This window comes from Podarcis raffonei, chromosome 14 (genome assembly GCF_027172205.1).
Source record: "Podarcis raffonei isolate rPodRaf1 chromosome 14, rPodRaf1.pri, whole genome shotgun sequence".
Lineage (NCBI taxonomy): Eukaryota > Metazoa > Chordata > Lepidosauria > Squamata > Lacertidae > Podarcis > Podarcis raffonei.
Genome location: NC_070615.1, coordinates 44,560,014 through 44,581,094, shown reverse-complemented (window position 1 = coordinate 44,581,094; position 21,081 = coordinate 44,560,014). Strand labels below are relative to the sequence as shown.

The 21,081-nt window shown below is 48.8% G+C and overlaps 1 protein-coding gene across 2 annotated transcripts in view; it reads left to right on the top strand.

The window, feature by feature from the left end:
* Window positions 1-21,081, top strand: part of LOC128401328 (multidrug resistance-associated protein 1-like) — a 77,466-nt gene that overhangs the window by 34,730 nt on the left and 21,655 nt on the right. Inside the window, exons 9-21 of one of the 2 annotated variants that reach the window (XM_053364209.1) lie at window positions 447-624; window positions 2,441-2,602; window positions 3,644-3,736; window positions 4,428-4,631; window positions 7,734-7,880; window positions 9,332-9,419; window positions 10,039-10,111; window positions 10,468-10,594; window positions 11,240-11,416; window positions 11,759-11,926; window positions 13,961-14,138; window positions 15,785-15,808; window positions 19,840-19,924. In XM_053364209.1, coding sequence (XP_053220184.1) covers window positions 447-624; window positions 2,441-2,602; window positions 3,644-3,736; window positions 4,428-4,631; window positions 7,734-7,880; window positions 9,332-9,419; window positions 10,039-10,111; window positions 10,468-10,594; window positions 11,240-11,416; window positions 11,759-11,926; window positions 13,961-14,138; window positions 15,785-15,808; window positions 19,840-19,924 — 1,704 coding nt within the window. The remainder of the gene's footprint in view (window positions 1-446; window positions 625-2,440; window positions 2,603-3,643; window positions 3,737-4,427; window positions 4,632-7,733; window positions 7,881-9,331; window positions 9,420-10,038; window positions 10,112-10,467; window positions 10,595-11,239; window positions 11,417-11,758; window positions 11,927-13,960; window positions 14,139-15,784; window positions 15,809-19,839; window positions 19,925-21,081) is intronic. The other variant, XM_053364207.1, reaches the window with a different exon arrangement.

Sequence of the window (21,081 nt, the reverse complement as noted above, 5' to 3'; positions counted from 1 at the left end):
TGGCTGGGTTATTGCACAGCAAAGGCAGCACTCTGAAATAATCAAGCTTCGCCAATGGCCTTTTTAGTGGTGGCTCTGCAGAACGCTTTTCCCAGGCTGCTTGCCTGGTCCATACCATTGTCAGGCAAGGATACCTATTTTTTAAAAAAACAAACTCTTAATTTGCCCATGAGTTCATGTATATTTTTTAGCAGCTATTTAATTGGATTTTAGGAGACCTTACAGCTGTAAAATTGTATTGTCGTCTGTTTCTTTCATTAGCCACTTCAAAAATGTTTGCATTTAAGAGCTTGTTGGAATTCCCCCCCTCTTTAATTGACCCTTCAGGCCCACGCCATCTTTGGACCTGTAGGGAACTGGAGATGGTGAACTTCCCTCGCTCACTGGCTAACCAGGGCTTTTCGCTGGCTTCCTTTCAAATGTCCCCCGGCCTGCTTCGTTCGCAGGTTGCTCATCAACTTTGTGAATGACGAGAACGCCCCCAATTGGCAAGGCTACCTGTACACGGCGCTCCTCTTCGTCTCCACCGGCCTGCAGACTCTGGTCCTCCACCAGTACTTCCACATCTGCTTCGTGACGGGGATGAGGCTTAAAACAGCTGTGATTGGTGCAGTCTATCGGAAGGTAGAGACCTGCAAATGTATACCCTAACCCCACCTGACATCACTTTCTCCACAGGGATTGGCGCCCGCAGTGAACTAGACTAAATGTCTCTCTCAATAAGCTTTCATCCTAAACCCCCACGGTTGGCTTTAATTTTAGGCTGGGGTAGCATTGCTGCATTTGTCCCCAGCTGCATAGGGAGCTGTGACGATCCTCGCCCACATCTCGAGACGCTGCCCTGGCTGCAGCTGCTTACAAATGACTTCCACCCTAGAAGTGTAGCTTAGCAACACTGCCCCTTATCCTTTGGGGAATGGCTTACTCCAGATGGCAAATGCAGCCGATGTGCTCTAATTACTCAACTGGAAGAAGGGCTGTGGCTTCTTTAATAATAATAATAATAATTTTTATTTATACCCCGCCCTCCCCAGCCAAGGCCGGGCTCAGAGCGGCTTACAAGCAATAATAAAAACAAGTTGAATGCTTACAACTTAAAAACAAAATTAAAATACAACATTAAAATATTGAAACATTAAAATATAAAAATGTAGCCTCATCGCAGGAAGAGAAGGAAAGGAAAAAAGAAAGAGAGGGAGGGAATCAAATTGACTCCAAGCCAAAAGCCAGGCGGAACAACTCTGTCTTACAGGCCCTGCGGAAAGAAATCAGATCCTGCAGGGCCCTGGTCTCATGAGGCAGAGCGTTCCACCAGGCCGGAGCCAGAGTTGAAAAGGCCCTGGCTCTGGTTGAAGCCAATCTAACTTCCTTAGGGCCCGGGACCACTAGGGTGTTGCTATTTATGGACCTTGAGGCTCTCCGTGGGGCATACCAGGAGAGGCGGTCCCCTAGGTACGAGGGTCCTAGGCCGTGAAGGGCTTTAAAGGTCAAAAGCAGCACCTTAAATCTGACCCTGTACTCTACTGGGAACCAGTGCAGTTTGAAAAGCACTGGGTGAATATGCTCCCATGGCAGAGACCCCGTGAGGAGCCTCGCTGCAGCATTCTGCACACTTTGCGTGAAGGTCCCTACCAGTTAGGGCTGAGAACGTTCCCTGTCTGAATCCCTGGAGAGCAGCTGCCAGTCATTAGTGTAGACAATACTGAGCTCAAAGAATAGAGAGTCCGGCTACATATTAAGCCAGCTTCCTATGCTCCCAGTGGCATTTTCATTCCTTTCTCCTTGGTGATGTTTGTTTTGAATGGGATCCAAATTCACCTTAGAGACACTGCCTGCTTCTATCAGAAACGATGACAGGACAGTCTTACACCAGTTCACCCCGGCTGTTCATCTCACCCAGTATTGCCTGTCCTGATTAGTAGTAGCTCCTCAGGGTCCATGGCTAAAAGAGATCTTTCCAGTCACCTTCTCCCTGATTCTTATTAGTGGAAGATGCCAGGGGTTGGTAGTGGGAGCTCCTCCTTTCAAAAGAATGTGCTCTACCACCAAACACCGTGTGCATACCATCTAGCAAGTTCATAAACTCAACTTGTTTGATGATATATGCTTATTTAGTTAACCTCTCACTATTTAATTGATGTTTCTGGCTTATAGGTATGACCTATCCAAAACCTTTGGAGGTTATTTTTTTAAGAGAGAAAGAAGAATTCTTTTGATTTCTAAAGCTCTAGGCATGACAGTTTTTTCCATCTGAGAGCATTCTGTCCCAAACTTTAAGCCCATGCTTGGCTTCCCTTTAGTTCATGTGTTTATATATATTTGCTGCCAAACTCCTGCATGTAAGGAAGTAGGATTTTGCCAATCAAAGTTCTTTATGCCCCAGCAAACCTTCCAGCCTCTAGACTTTTCATTTTGTCTTCCTCTCCTCTACCCTGCCAAGGCCTTGGTCATCACAAATTCAGCAAGGAAGACTTCTACAGTTGGAGAAATTGTCAACCTGATGTCGGTGGATGCCCAGAGGTTCATGGACTTGGCTACCTACATCAACATGGTCTGGTCTGCACCTTTGCAAGTCATACTGGCTCTCTGTTTGCTGTGGCAGGTATAAGTACTGTGCATTCATTGTTTCCTTTACCGTAGCTAAACAATGGTTCTTATTTTACTCAAGGGAAAGCCAGAATCCTGTCATTAAAGGATTAGGGCTTCAGAATCCAGGATGGGATAGCAGGGAAGGGAAAGAAGTGCAGACAGCTCTCTGTCTTGGACTGGTAAGATGCAGAGGAATGGTGGACGGAACCAGCTGGGGAACCATCGAGGGAAGAAGGCTCAGAGCCCAGGGAGTGGCAGTGGGACAATGATGAGTGGTCACAGGGAGAAGACTGGGGGGAGGAGGCGTCAGAAGCCGAAGGGTTTAGTGAGCAGGAAGAATCTGTGGCAGAGAGAAGTCCAGAATCAGAGGCAGAAACTGAAGCAGGAGAGGAAGGAGGCCAAGAAGCAGAGATGAGTCAGGCTTGACGCAGAGTCACGGATGTCTTCCCCTCCTCCTGTGTTAAGCTCCCCTCCCCGCTGGTCTCCCAGAACCAGAAGAGAGCTGAAATGGGCAGAGCAGCGGCAGGCTGCACGCAGGCACAGTCTCTAATTGTTTGGGGAAAGCCCTGGGGAGGCAGGGACTTTCAGACTTCGCAACTGATTCATGGGGTCAGACCTGCTGAGGATGAGCTGCTGTGCTCAGTAGGCCTGACAATCAACCGTTAATAAAGAGCTAGCTCCAACTTTGAATGGTGTGATTTACTGCCAGCTCGCTCTTTGACATTCTCATGCTGTAACCCTCAACTAATGACTGGAATCTGAATATGCAAAGCTGCGAATCAGACTCCTGTCTCCTCTGACTGGCAGTGGCTCGTCAGTTTCTCCCACACTCTGTTACTTGAACCTCTTAACTAGAAATGGCAGGGGTTGAATCGGGGGACTCTGTGCCTTTAAGGCAGGTGCTCTCCCACTCAGCACTCTTCCCCCGTTTCCTCTCGCTAGAAGGCAGGAAAGTACCTGCTCATTCCTGCAACGGTTCACCTTCAAGGTTACTATTTGGGCCGCGGGTTTTTTGTGTTTTCGTTATGCTGCATTCTAAACATGCTCTCTTTAGAATTTAGGTGCCTCTGTGTTGGCCGGTGTGGCTGTCATGTTGCTCCTGGTTCCAGTCAATGCTGTGATAGCAATGAAAACAAAGACCTATCAGGTAAGAGACTTCCTTTCTGCACAAGAACGATTGAGTCCGTCTCTTAAGGCACGTGTTGAGACTTCCTGCCTATTGTGCCTCACGGAAGAATGTTGCAAATTACCATACCAGCCAGTAATAGCAAGATCAGTATCTTGTGGTCTGATGTGACGGTCAACCCTGCTTGTAAATTGCTATGCATCTCTGGTGGGAAAGGACCTTCTCTAAGTGATCTTGCAAAAATGGTTCCCCATTTTTCTTTCTGCTTAGACCCCAGATAACTAAACACGTATGTTTAGTGTACTCAAGGGCTAATGACTCCTCTGGACTTGTTTTGCAAGGTTAGGCAAATCACATCGTTAACTAAGATGCTGCTACAAAACTAAGATGCTGCTAAAACATCTATCAGTGGTGTTTTCAGCCTTCCTGTCTTGTGGAGGAGCTACTCAAGCCAGTCTAATGCTTTCACCTGCAACCATCTCTTTGTTCCTTTCCTATTGATGGCTTGCCAGCACGTGTCAGTTGTAAGTTTTACAAAACACAGTTTCCATTTCTTAAAGCCGCCTCATTTTATAGCTCAGAGCTACAAAGAAACCCAACAACAACATTTTTAAAATGACGGCTCCTGTTCAAAAGTTTTATCGCAGGCCGACTTGGGAGAGAGAGAGAGAGCTGCCTCGACTTGCTTTTGTTGCGATTGGGTTCGTTTCAGGTTGCTCACATGAATTGCAAGGACAACCGGATTAAGCTGATGAATGAAATTCTCAATGGGATCAAAGTGCTAAAACTTTATGCCTGGGAATTAGCCTTCAAAGAGAAAGTCCTGGGGATCAGACAGGAAGAGCTGAAGGTGCTCAAAAAGTCCGCTTACCTCTCTGCTGTGGGGACGTTCACGTGGGTGTGTGCCCCGTTCCTGGTGAGTAAAGCAGTGCTTTCAAAAAGCTGCTGGTAGATGGTATTCTTACACACTGCTGTTTTCTGTGCATAGAACTCTGCTTGTTGTTTGACACACATCTGGGCGCTCATTCAAAGAGGGGATGCTACAAGAATATTAACACACCGTATTTTTTGCTCTATAAGACTCACTTTTTCCCTCCTAAAAAGTAAGGGGAAATGTGTGCGCGTCTTATGGAGCGAATGCAGGCTGTGCAGCTATCCCAGAAGCCAGAACAGCAAGAGGGATTGCTGCTTTCACTGCGCAACGATCCCTCTTGCTGTTCTGGCTTCTGAGATTCAGAATATTTTTTTTCTTGTTTTCCTTCCTTTCCTCCTCTTGTGGCCTGGTGCATCTTATAGAGCGAAAAATATGGTACATTGTCTTTTTGTCATGCTGTCGTCATTCAAGCTAGGAGATCCTTGTTGCCCATTGTTTATTTCATTTTATGCAGCATGCAATCCTGTGGCCTGGGGAATCCCTGTCTGTTGTGGGAAACTTCAGACACCTTTGCCCAACTGATGTCAGTAGGACCAAAAAAGGTTGCATGCTGGGGGAGGGGTTTGGGACATGGTTTGGGTCCAAAAGATCCAAAGTTCTCCTGGTCCCCCAGAACATCACCAAACCAGAGAGAGAGATTTAGACCAGCTTAGAAGCGGGCCCAAATCTTTCCCAAGGATTTTCCTTCCCCTTTTCCTGCTGTCTAAAAAAAAGAAAAGGGGAAAGCAGAGCATACAAGGAGCACAAGTGCTGCCCTCTGACCTTACTTCCTCCCTGCTCCCTTCTTTTTGTAAACTGCTTGGAGGTTTTATTACAACCAAGCGGTATATAAGTCTTGTGAAATAAATAAGGGCCCAGCAAGGGCGTTGGATGGGTGTTCAGAACAGAACACCAGCTTTCCCAGCCCTGCCACCACCAGCCTTAGGATTGCAGCCATAGTACATTTTATGCCATCCTTCAGCTTAAACAAATCCTGGAGCAACTGCTACTAAAAAAGAAAGAAAGAATGTAAAATAACCCAGTAGCAAGAAGAAGAAGAAAGCATTAATGCTGCAGGAGCAGCAAAAACAATCACTCAATCGATCAAACAAACAAAGTTGGAGCAGTAAAACCAACAGACTTTAATAAAACTGCTCTTGTCTGCTAGGTTTGAGCAGTTTCAGAAGGTCTTGCATTGAAAAGGAAGTGTTTTGGGTTTAGTGCCAGGCAAGCCTCCCTGGGGAGGACATTCCATAGGCCACCACCAAGAAAAAAATCCCCCTCCCTGGTTATCACCCATCTAATTTCTTGACAGCATCCGTCCTTGGGGCAGGGTGTTGGCAAAAAACACTTTATGGTCTTGTCCAGCCTTAATCTGTTGCTTAGAGCCGATTTGAGTCTGGGTGGCGCTGTGGGTTAAACCACAGAGCCTAGGACTTGCCGATCAGAAGGTTGGCGGTTCGAATCCCCGTGACGGCATGAGCTCTCATTGCTCGGTCCCTGCTCCTGCCAATCTAGCAGTTCGAAAGCACATCAAAGTGCAAGTAGATAAATAGGTACCGCTCCGGTGGGAAGGTAAACGGCGTTTCCGTGCGCTGCTCTGGTTTGCCAGAAGCGACTTAGTCATGCTGGCCACATGACCCAGAAGCTGTACACCGGCTTCCTCGGCCAATAAAGCGAGATGAGCGCCGCAACCCCAGAGTCGTCTGCGACTGGACCTAATGGTCAGGGGTCCCTTTACCTTTACCTTTACTATCTTTCCAACTTGTCAGGGCAGCACAGGAACCTCCTATATGAAGCCATGTTCTGTAATGCTTACTTTTCACCAGCTGGATTGGGTTCTGATTGCATGAAAATGGTTTGCTGCGCTGGGCTCAAACAAAGGGCGCCACTTGCCTGGCCTGGAGTGTGGAACATTTAGCCCTCGAAATGTTGCTGGACTACAACTCCCGTCATCCTGGGCCATTGGCCATGTTTGCTAGGGCTGATGGGAGTTGTGGTTCAGCGGTGTCTGGAGGACCAGAGTTTCCCCACTCCTGCAGTAGATGATACTGGGCAAGAGAGGCAAATAGACCAGGTCAGACTAAGGCAGCTTCCTGAAATCTTTGAAAACCAACAGCTCTGGACTCCAGTCATGGTTTACTCTTAGCAATGTGAAACGCCCTTCTGCACGTTCTTTACACAACACTAATATTTGCACAGTCCTGAGGACAATGAGTGACCGAGCCACGGCCATGTACAGGAAGCCTGTTAAGTCCACCACGGGTGTTCTTAAGAACAGCAAAATAATCAAGAGCTGTTTTGAAAAGGAACCCTTTGATTTAAGTGCTTTGTTGCTGAAAGGTCCTCCTAAGATGTAGGCCCAAAGCGTCTTCTCGAGAGCACCAAAGAGCCCATTGCAAGTGTCTCCATCCTGTAGCTTTTCGAAAGACTTTATTCCAAATATTTATACCTGCTTATCCATCTGCATTGTCTATGCCACGGGGCTGTCATGCCCCAACTGAGGGCTTACCCACACTTTCTCTTTCTTATTCAAGGGGTCTGGCCTCATGGAGATACGGCGGAAGAAACATGTCTCATGGATAGTCTCTTCCCTGGGCTCAACATTTTTCTGAACACACTGGTTCTTTGGTACCAACGTGTCATCTCTCTCCACCCCCCCAAAACCCCCGCACATTTCTTTTTACTGAAAAAATACAGCCTTCCCAAACATGGCGCCCTCCAAGATGCCTTGGACTACAACTCCCATAAGCCACGGGTCTGATGGGAGTTGTAGTCCAAAACATAAAGGATATCAAGTTGGACGAAGGTCTACAGTTCGAATCCCCGCGAAGGGGTGAGCTCCCGTTGCTCGGTCCCTGCTCCTGCCCACCTAGCAGTTCGAAAGCACATCAAAGTGCAAGTAGATAAATAGGTACCACTCCAGCGGGAAGGTAAACGGCGTTTCCGTTCGCTGCTCTGGTTTGCCAGAAGCGGCTTAGTCATGCTGGCCACATGACCCGGAAGCTGTACGCCGGCTCCCTCGGCCAATAAAGCGAGATGAGTGCCGCAACCCCAGAGTCTGTCACAACTTCACATCACGTCATTGATTTCTCTTTTTTCCAGGTTGCTCTGTCAACATTTGCTGTTTTTGTCAAAACTGCCGACCAGAATGTCCTGGATGCTCAGAAGGCCTTTGTGTCGCTGGCGTTGTTTAACATCCTCCGGTTCCCCCTGAACATCCTTCCGATGGTCATCAGCAGCATTGTGCAAGTAAGGGTTTCTTTGGAGGCCGTTGCCTTGGGCCGGGGGCGGTCGGGGGGGCAGGGGACTGTTAAGGACACAGTTAAGAGTCTCATGCATATTCTTTTGCTCCTGTCCTTGCTCACAACTGGAATGTGGCCCCGGGTAGACTGGCCACAAGGAAACGCAACTCCTGGGCTGGAAAACAAGCGAAAGCACTCAGGGTGCAGAACAAGCCAGCGAGTGTTGTAGCCTTGCGGGGATTCCTAAAGGCCAAATAAGGAGGCTCCCCCCCCCCGTGTTTTCCACATTGGCCCACCAGTTGCTTCTGGGCAGCCCTTAATTGGGGCACGAAGGCAACAGCTCCCTCCCATGGTTGACCCAGAGAAGCTGGGATGCGGTGGCTTCCTTCCTGGAGGTTGCACTTGGTTATCACTGTTATTGGTGTTTGATAGATCACACCATAGATTGGAATTGTACAGCTTGGCATCTGTCTGTCTCAGGAGACAGAGTGCGCCTTTGGGGGTGAAGTCAAACTGTTGGAGAGTCGCAGCGCCTGCTGTGGCTGTAGAGACTGATACAGGAGGACTATATTGTGTTCCAGCTGGGGCAGATGAAGGCGTCTGGTGATTGTGCTGCTGCAGATGCACCATGGCGTTTCTTCTCTCTGTGGTCTGCCCAGTGGTCATTCCTCCTCTGGTTGCTGCTGTGGATGCAGACTTGTCTGTCTCCAAGCGCTGCAGTCATCTGCAAGGGATTCCCCACAGGACAGGGTTGATGTTGCCAGCCTTCATGTCCTGTTTGCTTTGGTGGGCCCGGTGCCTAGTGCATTGTACTATTGCTTTAGGATTAATGTATTGAGAGACGGGGTTTGTACAATGCCTGGAGAATTTACCGCAATTTTCGCTCTATAAGACGCACCAAACCACAAGACGCACCTAGTTTTTGGAGGAGGAAAACAAGAAAAAAAATATTCTGAATATCAGAAGCCAGAACAGCAAGAGGGATCGCTGCGCAGTGAAAGCAGCAATCCCTCTTGCTGTTCTGGCTTCTGGGATAGCTGCGCAGCCTGCATTCGCTCCATAAGACGCACACACATTTCCCCTTACTTTTTAGGAGGGAACAAGTGAGTCTTATAGAGCAAAAAATACGGTATTTTATAACGCATCACGTAAGTGCAAATGAGAAACTTAATAATCTCATTGCCCCGTGCCAAAATGACAAATAAGATTGTTGCCAGGTGAGTCCTTGTGGGAAGAGCAGTTCCACAAAAGGAGGGGGGAATTCCTACGGAATACACCTAATCCGCTTCTTAATGCCACCTAAACTAGTGGCAGCAAGGACATCCTGTGCCAGCAGATTCCATGTGTTTGTTTTGCGTCGTCTGGCCAAAATTTTGTGAGAGCAAAATTGGCGGACGCCCGAAAACGAAATGCAAGAGGTATGCTTCATTCGAGCAACTTCTCGGTTTTGTTGCCTAGGCCAGTGTGTCTCTGAAGCGTCTCCGAGTCTTCCTGTCTCATGAAGAGTTGGATCCAGACAGCATCGTCAGAGGTTCCATCAAAGACTGTAAGTTCAAGGTTTATTAGGTGGATGGGGTGGAGTTTCCCAGTTCATTTGCCTCTGCCACTTCCCACCACCAGATTATCCAGTCAGCATTGCTCAGGCTTCAAGGTGGCTTCTTCTAAGGCAGGGGTGGCCAACTCCCAAGAGACTGCAATCTACTCACAGAATTAAAGAGTACTCACAGAATTAAAAACCGGCAGTTGTTGAGCTGCCCCGTTTAAGTGTTTAGCCTCCCTTGCCCAGCTCTTTGATGCTGAATGGAGCATGTGACAATGTCTAGTTTGCATCCAGGTACAGATGGACCACAAAGTTCTCCAAGTCTTCCTTTCCCTGCCCTATGCAGAGTAGTACTTTTAAGCCTTGGACCATGACCTGGTCCCCAATACAGCCAAGAAGTTCACTGGAAGACTCCTAAGAACACAGGAACCTGCCTTACATTGAGTCAGACTCAGTATTGTCCAGGTTGGAGCTCTCTGGAGCTTCAGGCAGGAGTCTCTCCAACCCTCCATGGAGATTCCAGGGTTCAAATCTGCCTCAATTGTTTTTGTATGCATGTAACCTATTTTCGGTTGTGTTGGTGTTTTGACCTGCATGAAAAAAAACCTCTTTCATTATTTGCTAGCTGATGGAAACAGCATTATTGTGAAGAGCGCCACCTTCAGCTGGTCAAGAAGTGATCCTCCATCTTTGAACAAGTAAGAGTTGCAGCTTTCTTCCCTCTCCTCTCCCATTAAATAGTTTTAATTGTAGTAATGCCAGGACAGGGAGCCTGTGACCCTCCAGCTTCTGTTGGACTACAGCTCACATTATTTCCTGGCCACTGTGTGTGCTGACTGGGGCTGATGGGATGACAGGTCTGAAGTGGCACCCCTCCCATTGGCCGCTCACAGATACAGACTTTTTTCAGGGAGTGTCTTCCCTTTCAGTTGCTTTTCCAATGCCCTTTGCTTGATCCAAATGCATTCTCCATCAGTGCCACTCCATGTCACATCTCAGTCCAGCAGAGCTGAAGTTGTGTGCTCTTCTCACCCTCCCCTGCCCCTTGTTCCAGCATCAGTCTTGCGATCCCAGAACACCGCTTGGTTGCCGTCGTCGGTCAGGTCGGCTGCGGCAAATCCTCGCTGTTGTCTGCTCTGCTGGGGGAAATGGAAAAGAGAGAAGGGCTCGTCTCTCTCAAGGTACGACAGCTTCCCTGCAAAACATACGAGATGTAAAATTATAAGAAGAGAATATGCCTGCCCTCGATGAAATCCGTAAAGGACATGTGCAGGCTGTTTGGTGGTACAGCCAAGAAATAGACTCTCTTTTTAAAAAGTTCAGCAGCACATATCTTCGAGACAGCTGGCGGCTGAGTACTGCTGCTTGCTCAGGGGTCACCCTGGCTGGAATTAGGAAGGAATTTTCTCCTGGTTGACTAGTGACCCCACAGGTTTCCTGCTTCCCCTGTGAGCATGTGATACTGCCTGAGCTCTCTGGATGGTTATACTAATCTGTTCTGTACACAATATCACTGCATCCACGGTGGGGCACCTTACTGGCTCCTGTTCGCTCCTTGCGGCGTGGGGTTGTCTGTTAGGGGCTTAATGTGTCAGGTGAATGTGGTGTGGTCCCAAAGAAGATTAGGGTAGTTTGGGATGAGCCGGCCAGCTAACCGAATGAGCTAGCATTGTGAGATGTCAGAATTGACTTGGTAGAGTGATGGGGAACAGAGAACATCATGGAGAGACAGTTCCAGGGGTTGATGCATCCTACAGGTTTGTTTTTTTAAAACACCTCTCAACGTGCACCAGAATCTTGCACCACTCAACCTCTCTTCTCTGCAGGGCTCCATCGCCTACGTCCCTCAGCAAGCTTGGATCCAAAACGCGACTCTGAAGGAAAACATTATATTTGGAAGAGAAGTGAAGGAGAACTACTACAAGCGTGTGATTGAGGCGTGTGCCCTTTTGCCAGATCTGGAGATCTTCCCATCAGGAGACCAGACCGAAATTGGAGAAAAGGTATTTAACGTGTTATAGTGGTCATGAGATCCAAAATTTGTTTTCTCACATTTGCTCCTGGGGTGTGAGAACAGATCCTGAATATGTGTAGCACCGCAAGTATAACTCCCAGAGCTCATCTGTCCCATTTTCTGCTCAAGCAAAGATGGATCTTTGTGGCTGCCTCTTAGGTGACTGCTGCATGGACCGAGACCTGTGTGTGCCATTTCTTTCCTTCCCCCGTGAAACTGCTGCTTTTTAAAAGAGTCCTTGTGGAAATGGAAATCAGGCCTTTCACAAAGCAGAAGCCCTTTCCGCTGGACAGTTGCAGGGTCTAATTTCCACCCCCCTTCTTTTCCCCAGGGTGTAAACCTGTCTGGTGGCCAGAAACAAAGGGTCAGCCTGGCCCGAGCCGTCTACTGTAACGCTGATGTCTACTTGCTGGACGACCCCTTGTCAGCTGTTGATGCTCATGTTGGGAAGCACATCTTTGAGAAAGTCATTGGACCAAAGGGAATCCTCAAAAACAAAGTATGCTTGGAATGCAGGTGGCTTCATTCTGTTCATTGGGGGGAAGATGCTTTGCAAAGTTCAGGAAAGCTGTTTGGAAATGTTTCCATGCCAGTCATAGAATTGTAGAGTTGGAAGGGACCGCAAGGATCTTCTAGTCCAACCTCCTGCAATGAAGGAATCTTCTGCCCAACTTGGAGCTTGAACCCACAGCCCTGAGATTAAGTGTCTCATGTTCTCTACTGACTGAGCCACTCTGAACATATAGTTAGACCAGGCTTTCCCAAGCTGTTTTTGGACTACAATTCCCACCATCCCTGTCCACTGGTTCTTCTAGCTAGGGATGATGGGAGTTGTAGTCCAACAAGAGCTGGAGACCCAAGTTTGGGAAATCTTGAGTTAGACAATCTAAGCCAGGGGTGTCAAACTCAAATTCATCGGGGGCCGCATCAGCAGTTTGGTCACCCTCAAAGGGCCGGTTGTATCGGCCTATAATATTTGAACAGGCTGAGACCCCCGAAGTTGATGGGCTTTGACATTTAAATGGGGTGTGTGTGGCATGTGATAAATTATGTGAGGTTCGAGCTGGTCTTTGACCAGTAATAAATTATTATGATGATGATGATGGTGATGTGAGGTGGGGCCTACCTGCCCCCCCTCAATATTTTATTCAGGCTGACACCCGTTATGAAAGATTACTAAAGTCTGCCCCTGTGGTGATGTATCGTAACATTGTGCAGGCCCAGTCTGAGGACACCTTTACCGGACTGCGTCTTGTGGCTGGGGCTTGTCTGCGCCTTCTCTTCCTTCTCCGCCTGTTGCTGCCTCCTCCCTGTGCCAGGCGCTGGTGGGGGGGGAGATGTGCCGGTTGCACCCCAGTTTCTGACGGGGGCCAATGCTGCTTGTTCCTCCCTCTGCTTTTCAACACTGCAATATATCGCTACCGTATCACAACATCACTATCACAATGTTGACAAGTTGGTATCGTCTGCTTTTAGGGGCTGAGGGGCTTACTCAGTACGGACAGAGGCACTCCTAGGAATTTATTGGATTTCAAATCCCATTGAGGGGGGGCAGGGGCGGACTTTGGTAATATGGCACCCACCCTGAGTGAGGACAAAATTTGGTGCCCCCCCAATAGAATAAATAGGCATCGTTATCATTATTTTGTGCTCCCTTGGCTCAGGGCGGGTGAGGCGCCCGCACGGCCCCAAATCTGGCGCTGGTGGAGGAAGCACATTTCCACGACGGGCCGAGCAGCCCCTGTGGATCCACGTTCGCTTGCCCAGGCGCCGGGCTCCCGTCCACTTGCTCCACGGCGCCCGCTGCAGCCCTGCTGCCAGCAGCCGTCGGGGAAGGCGGCCGGCCGGGCTCCGGGGCTCGGTGGGGCCCGCCGGCAGAGAGCAGCGCTGCGCCTCGCCTGGGCGTGGAAGCCCTGCTGGCACGTTGTTTCCCACGCCGTGCGTCCGCACTGCGCTCCCGCCTCCATCTCGGCTCGCTCCTTCCCGTCCTCTGCCTCCGCGCCTCGCCTGCCAGACTCGCATCCCTGCCCGGTGCCGCAGGTGCAGCAGAGGCCGAGCATGGTGCCAGCAGCGGCTGCAGGGCCCGCAGAGGAACATCCGGCCGGGCAGCTCCGCTCCGCTTGCTGCTGCTGCTCGCGCTGGGCGCCTCCTGGGCGGCGCGCCCGCCGGACTGGAGCGGCCACCAGAGACGCGGCAGCCCGCGGGACGAGGCGGGCGGCTGGCGGGGTCGCGCCGGCGGGGGACCTACAGAGGCAGCTTCTCTGCTCACCACCTCCTTCGTGCTGAAAGGCGACACGGCGCACAACCAGGCGATGGTGCACTGGACGGGTGAGAACAGCGAGAACAGCAGCTACACGGGCCACATGACGAGGTCTGGCGGGCCGGATTCGGCCCGCGGGCCTTGTGTTTGACACCCGTGATCTAAGCCATAAACGGAGGAGCAGCTGGAGTGTAGCATGTTCAACAAACGTGCAAGTTTCCAGGTTCCCACCCTGGCTCTCTTAACTGCTTTTCCTTTTCTTTGGGCACCTAGACTCGAGTGTTGGTAACCCACGGCGTTGGTTACCTTCCCTTTATGGATACAATCGTAGTAATGACAGAAGGAAAAATCTCCGAGATGGGGTCCTACCAAGAGCTGCTAAAGCAAGACAGGGCCTTTGCAGAGTTCCTGCGCACGTATGCCAGTGCGGAACAGAATGTGGACAAGGAAGGTAAGGGTCTCTCTCTCTCCGTTTGTGTGCTTAAAGCTAAATGGGCTGCATGGGGAGACCGTGAGAACTTACCCAGCATGCCTTGCTCCCTAGAGGATTCTGATCAAAGAATGGTAGAATTGTAGGGTTGGGAGTGACCCTAGGGGCTTGTGATGCATGATGGGAATGATGATACGAAAAACAGCAACAAGGTTAACCTCTTCCATCCCCAGAGGAGGAGGAGGCTGTTGTTGTTGTTGATGACTTGTTACTTGCTTGCTACCCTAAGGTAGAAAGCATTTAAAGGCTCAATGGCAAATCTGCTCATAGGTTGGTGAAAACGTTAATCTTGGAGCAGATTAACTTTCAGACTGACGTGACCGTGTGGAGTAATTTGCCCTGGTTAGGAAGAGGACTTGTTCAGTTTCATAACTTCCTCCCATGCAATCATCACCCACCCCTATGTAGTACAGCATTGTTTCTGCCTCAGCTTTGACCAAAATAGGGTTTGTCGTGGCCGTCGTTCTGAGCGTTAAGCTCTGTGGGATGGTTTTGGGTGACAGGGTAAACCTCGTAACGTTCTAGATAAGTTTAGAACCCATTGTTATCACTCCAGGCCTTCAGCTGTTTCTTAATAAAACCACCAGGATTCGCTTTTTTCTTCCATTTGGGGAGGGGGGCATAGCTCAGTGGTAGAGCATCTGCTTTGCATGTGCAGCTCTTCTCAATGTTGGGTCCCCAGCTGTCATTGGGACTACAACTCCCATCATCCCTGACCGCTGGCCCTGCTAGCTAGGGATGATGGGAATTGCAGTCCAACAACCCAGTGTTGAGAAACGCTGATGTAGAAGGTCCCAGGTTCAATCCCAGCAACTCCAGGTTGGGCAGAGAGAGAGAGAGATATCTCTCTCTGAAATCCTGGAGAGCCACTGCCGCTCAGTGTTGGAAATGTGAATCTAGATCAAGGGTGGGGAACCTCATATCTGGGGACTGAATGCAGCCCATCAGGCTTCTCTGTCCAGCCCTCAAAACTCTCCCCAGGCCACACCTCTTCCTGGCACTGCTCCATACCAAATGTCTTTGCCCGGCTGGAATGTGTCCTTGAACTGTGGCAAGGCCTCTTCCGTCTCCAGATGGAGAAGAGAGGTCCATGTGTGCGAACATATGTAGAAGCTAGTTTACAACTGCAAAATCTGCATGAATTGCTCTGCCCCCTATTGCCCCTGGCCCAGCCCTCCACTGGCATGTGGCCCTCAGATGATTGCCCAGTGGTTGATGTGGCCCTCAGGCAGAAAATGGTTCCCCATCGCTGAGCTAGGTGGGTGGACCAGTGGCCCGGCTCGGTGTGCTGCGCCATGTTTCTGCGGTGATTTTGGTGCGGCATTCTTTCGAACAGCAAAGCTTAGCCCTCATTCATTTCAGCTTGTGCAGCAGGGCTACCTGATGCATTGGTACACTTCCATAACAAGTATCTGCCATCCAAAATCTATAATTTGCTTTCCCAATCTCTCTCTCTCTCTTCTTTGTGCTCACTGTTGCAAAACCACACAGCCTCGGGGAGAGGAGAAGGTTTGTCTCTCTTTACCATAACAGAACAGTTTTCTCTTGAATTCACTTTGCGTTCGTTTTTCTTTTTGCTAATTTCTCCTTCTGACATGAATCTGCAGGTACCAGGTCAGATGAGGACGAAGGTTTGTGGTACTGGAAAGGTTTCCGTGCATGTTGTTAGAAGCTGTAGTTCTAAAAAACCCCGCGTCGTCTGAGATGAAAGCAAGCATGGTTTGGCAAATCCAATATGTGTGAATGATGAAGTGGTTCTTTTTTGGAACTGGCTATTCTTCCTTTGCCAACTCCTATTACCTAATTCTGTATTGTTGTTGTTGTTGTCAAGTTTCAACCACTTAGGGTCACTTAAGAATTTGGGCGTGCCCTCTGAGACTTCTGACTTTTTTGCGTTTGGAGATCGGCACTCCCAGGTCAGATCACAGTTTGCTTTTGGAAAGTCCTCTCAGTCCTGACCACGGCTTGCCACGTGACATGGGGATGTTGCTGTTTGAGAAACTCAATCCCAAAGTCTCCTTGGGAACATGGAGCAACGTTGTGTGCTCCTTTGGATCCCGGCCATTTTCTCTCAGCTGTGAATTCTGCAAGGGACTCGAATGCTATTAACAGAATCCTTGCACGCTTGGAAGAATGGCTCCCCTGCTTGCTTGCTTAGTAGAAGTAGGCAGTGAGTTTGCTTCTTGCTGGTCTGACATCTACTGAACTGGCCGTTTGTGAAGCTAATTTTTTTATTTTAAAAAAATTGGCAAAAAAGATGCATGAAAAGTGAGAGGATGACCTCAGCAGTTTTAAGCTGTTTCCTATCCCCGCAGGGTTTGGGACTGAATTGGTGAGGTTTATAAGAGAGAAATCTCTGCACTCTGAACCTCTGTCCCCCCAAAAAAATCCCACATGGGAGATTCCTGGCAGTGTGAATGGTTCAAATCTGACTTAAGTGGGCTCTGTAATTAGACCTCGGACTCTGGTCTTAATCACGAAAGGTTCAGTTTTAGATCTCACATTCATGGAACAGTTAGAGGCTTCGTCTTGTGAGTCAGTGTCTAACCACTCAGATGAAATGTAGTCAGTTGACAAGTTTAAGTTTTGTAGAATATTTATAGAGGCTTGCTTTTTAAGACGTACTTCCTTCATGTGCAACTTTGGAAGGCTCTGGTCTGCAGTGCGACTGGATCTGATATAGGCAACGTTCATCCTCCTTTCCTGAAATTCTCTGTTCCACTACCTCTGTTGCCATCTTGATTCTTGAGGCGTTAGAGAGACCTGGAGTTTGAGATGAAACCAGTGTCCGTTTTGTAGGTTCCGAGTTTTTATAGAGGTGGGGGAAATGGTTGTTAGGAATTCCTAAACAGAACCCCTACTTTTTTGTGTTTGTTTGCTTGTTGAGAAAACTACCCCAGATTCTGTCACTTACATTCCTTCGCAGGGATGGTACTCAAATGTACAGAAGTCTAAATGGGTGTTCATTGATTAGGCTGAGATTGGTATGTGTGGTGGGGAACCCGTGGCCCTTCAAATGTTGTTTGGGCTCAAACTCCCATCAGCCCCATACAGTGTGGCGAATAATGGCCAGGTAAGATGGGAGTAGGAACGCAGGTGGCGCTGTAGATTAAACCACAGAGCCTAGGACTTGCCAATCAGAAGGTCGGCAGTTCGAATCCCTGTGACGGGGTGAGCTCCCGTTGCTTGGTCCCTGCTCCTGCCAACCTAGCAGTTCGAAAGCACATCAGAGTGCAAGTAGATAAATAGGTACCGCTCCGGCGGGAAGGTAAACGGCGTTTCCGTGCACTGCTCTGGTTCGCCAGAAGTGGCTTAGTCATGCTGGCCACATGACCCAGAAGCTTTGCGCCGGCTCCCTCGGCGAATAAAGCGAGATGAGCGCCGCAACCCCAGAGTCGGCCACGACTGGACCTAATGGTCAGGGGTCCCTTTACCTTTACCTAAGATGTGAGTACCTGGAGGACAGCCATTATCTTCTGCATAGGTATGCAGGTGCAGCCTTAAATAACAGGCATTTCTACATGTAGAGGTTATTGCACAAGTATCTGCTGGGTTGTGGCAAGATATCACCATTTATTCCCTCATGGACTCTACAGCACAGTTATTTGTACATATGAGAAGGTTAACACGAGTCAGCTGTGTGATGCATCAGCAAAAAACGGTGGTTCGATTCTGGGCTGCATCAACAGAAGTCCAACGTCCAGACCAAAGGAAGTCATAGTACTTTTCTATTTTGCGTTGTTCAGGCCCCACCTGGAGCACTGTGTCCAGTCTGGGCGCCACAGTTTTAAGAAGGATGTTGACAAACTGGAATGTGTGCAGAGGAGGGCAAACGAGATGATCAAGGTTCTAGAATTCAAGCCTTGTGAGGAACAGTTGAGGGCATTGGGTATGTTTAGCCTGGAGAAGAAGAGACTGGGAGGAGATATGAGCACCAACTTCAAATAACTAAAGGGTTGTCACACGGAAGATAGAGCAAGCTTGTTTTCTGCTGCTCTGGGGAGTAGGACTTGATACAGTGGATTCAAGTTACAAGAAAGGAGATTCCAACTAAACGCTTTCTGACAGTAGGAGCTGTTCAACAGTGGAATGGATGCCCTCGGGAGGTTGTGGACTCTCCTTCCATGGAGGTTTTTAAGCAGAGGTTCGATGGTCATCTGTTTTGGATGCTTTAGCTGAGATTCCTGCACTGCAGGAGGTTGAAGCAGATGACCCTTGGGGTCCCTTCCAACTCTACAACTCTCTGAGTTGCTTGAATAATAATAATTTATTATTTATACCCTGCCCATCTGGCTGGGCTTCTCCAGCCACTCTGGGCGGCTTCTAACAAAATATTAAAATACCGTAATACATCAAACATTAAAAGCTTCCCTAAACAAGACTGCCTTGAGATGTCTTCTAAAAGTCTGGTAGTTGTTTTTCTCTTTGACATCTGCTAGGAGGGTGTTCCACAGGGCGAGTGCCACCACCGAGAAGGCCCTCTGACTGGTTCCCTGTAACTTGGCTTCTCGCAGTGAGGGAACCGCCAGACGGCCCTTGGAGCTGGACTTCAGTGTCCGGGCAGAATGATGGGGGGTGGAGACGCTCCTTCAGGTATACTGGACCGAGGCCGTTAAAGGTCAGCATCAACACTTTGAATTGTGCTCGGAAACACCTCCTTAAACAGTATTTTTCAGCAAGAACACCAAGATGTGAGTTGTAAGCTGGAGTTATGCCACCAAAATGCACATTTGCCATTAACCACTTGGGCAGTGGTTCTGAGGGTCCTGCTTTCCCATGCAAAGGTTTTCTTTCGTCTGCATGAACATTCCTTCGAATCCCAAACTTGGTGTTAGAAGAATTTATGCACAGAGAGACACACCATGCCTGTCAAGGCTATGCGAAGAATCTGGGGAGAGCTTATGAGAGGAGAAGGCTCCGTGCGTTGAAATGCATGGGAGCTGTGCAAGAACGCTGCAGAGTGCAGTCCCGACTGCTCCACGTCTCTTTCCTGTACTTTCGTTCCTCTCCTGAAATCAATAGGACCTGAAGAAGCACTGTAATAATAATCCTCTTCCTTGGGGCTGAGATCTTGGACTTCTGTCCCCGTCTCCTGGCCCCCGCCTCAAGTTTTTAAAATGAGGTTGTTAAAGGTGTCAGAGATGGAGGGGGGGTGGGCCGCTGGCAGTTTCTCGAACTGCCTAAGATCAGAAATAAGCACTCAAGGAAGGGATAAGCCTCCCCACAATTGGCTTTAATAATGTTTGAAAAGTGTCTGCTGTGCCCAGCATGCTTTTAAGGAGAAAACAATTTCATTTGACATTCCTCTCCGTCAGCTTTCTGCAGTTGAATTAAAACACTTGGTAGACTGGGTGGTCTTGTGGATTTCCTCAGTCGCTTCTAATGAAAAAAGACATTTTCTTGATGAATAAAAATGCTAGCCATGAGATCTAACCTGGACTTCAGTTGGCTACGGAGCAAAAGTTCTCTGTTCCATGCATCTCGTATCGGGGACAGGTAGTTGATGGACCTACGTGTGGCGCTTAAACCAAATGCATGTGTTTAGTTTAGATGCTAATCCTGGTTGGGGGCAGCAGGTTTAATTTGGGAGTAGCCTTCTGGCACTGGGAACTAGGAATTTGCTCTCACCCTTTTTGTGCTGTTATTCATCTCGCTTCTACAGATGCAAACAGCCCAACCACAAAGGAAGGGAAGCACATGGAAAATGGGGTTCTTGTGAATGAAGCCTCGGGAAAAGAAGTCATGAGGTATGGAAGCTTCTTGGATCTGCATTGAAGTTGCTTTGACATGGTCTTCCTGGTGGCTTTGTGGGGAAAGAAACCTCTGCTGAAAAAAGCACCCTTCCCAGTTCACTACTGTCATCAAAAGAAGCCCTCTTGGCTGTGATGTGACCTACAAGTATCCATCTCATGACCACCTTGAAGATGGGCTTTCTCTGCGATTGCAACCACTTTGTGGGATAGTCTCTCTCACCCCCCTCACCCGAATATTTAGCAGGCGCCAACAGTACTGATGTTTTGTCAGCTGGTAAAAACACGTCCGTTTACTCAGGGTTCCAGAACGGCACAAAGAGGTTAATGTCATAGCTCAGTGTTACTCAGACTCTGGTCTCTAGCTGTTTTTTCGACTACAAATCCCATCATCCTTGACCACTGGTCCTGCTAACTGGGGGTGATGGGAGCTGTAGTCCAAAAACAGCTGGAGACCCAAGTCTGGGACACACTGCTTTAAATGAATAATATGCTCTGATGTTTCTGATCTGAAACAGGAATGGCCCAACATCTGTCTTCTTGGGAGCTGCTCTGACAGTGACCGGAGGATCAGAAGTGTGTGGCCTCTGCAGACTGACACCTCATGAGCCCTTAAGTCTCCTTGCTAAAGTTGGCATTGCCTGGCAGAAAGTGGCTTTGCGTCAATGGAGCACATTTTCTCAGGCTCACATGTGGCACGGCAATTCCTTATAACTTGAAAACAACTTGGAGGTTTTGTTCCTTACTAGTGGAATGGTGGGCAAACTGTTTTAAAATCAATGGAACTATGGTTATCAGAAGGCCAGATGAAATTGCCAGGGTGACCAGCTGAACACCCTCAGTCTAAAACTGAAAACGCTAAACTAGCAGGTCAAGGTTCTCCCTCTCCTTAATCCCTCTGTAATCCTCCATTCTGAGCAACGCTACTAAGGTTTCTCTGCATGGCAGGTGGGGAAGAATGGTGCTCTGTTCTTACTTTCTGTTGCAAAGTCTGCCATTTCTCCTCCCTACCCCAGGGAGAATTATTTCCTTACCGGCTTATGTAGCAATATGGCATGCATTTTGCATAGCCTGGACAGAAGAGTACACCTGAGAAAGTAGAGTTGTCTTCCCGGTGTAAGTTTTCACTTTGTGGTCTAAATTTGGGAAACTGA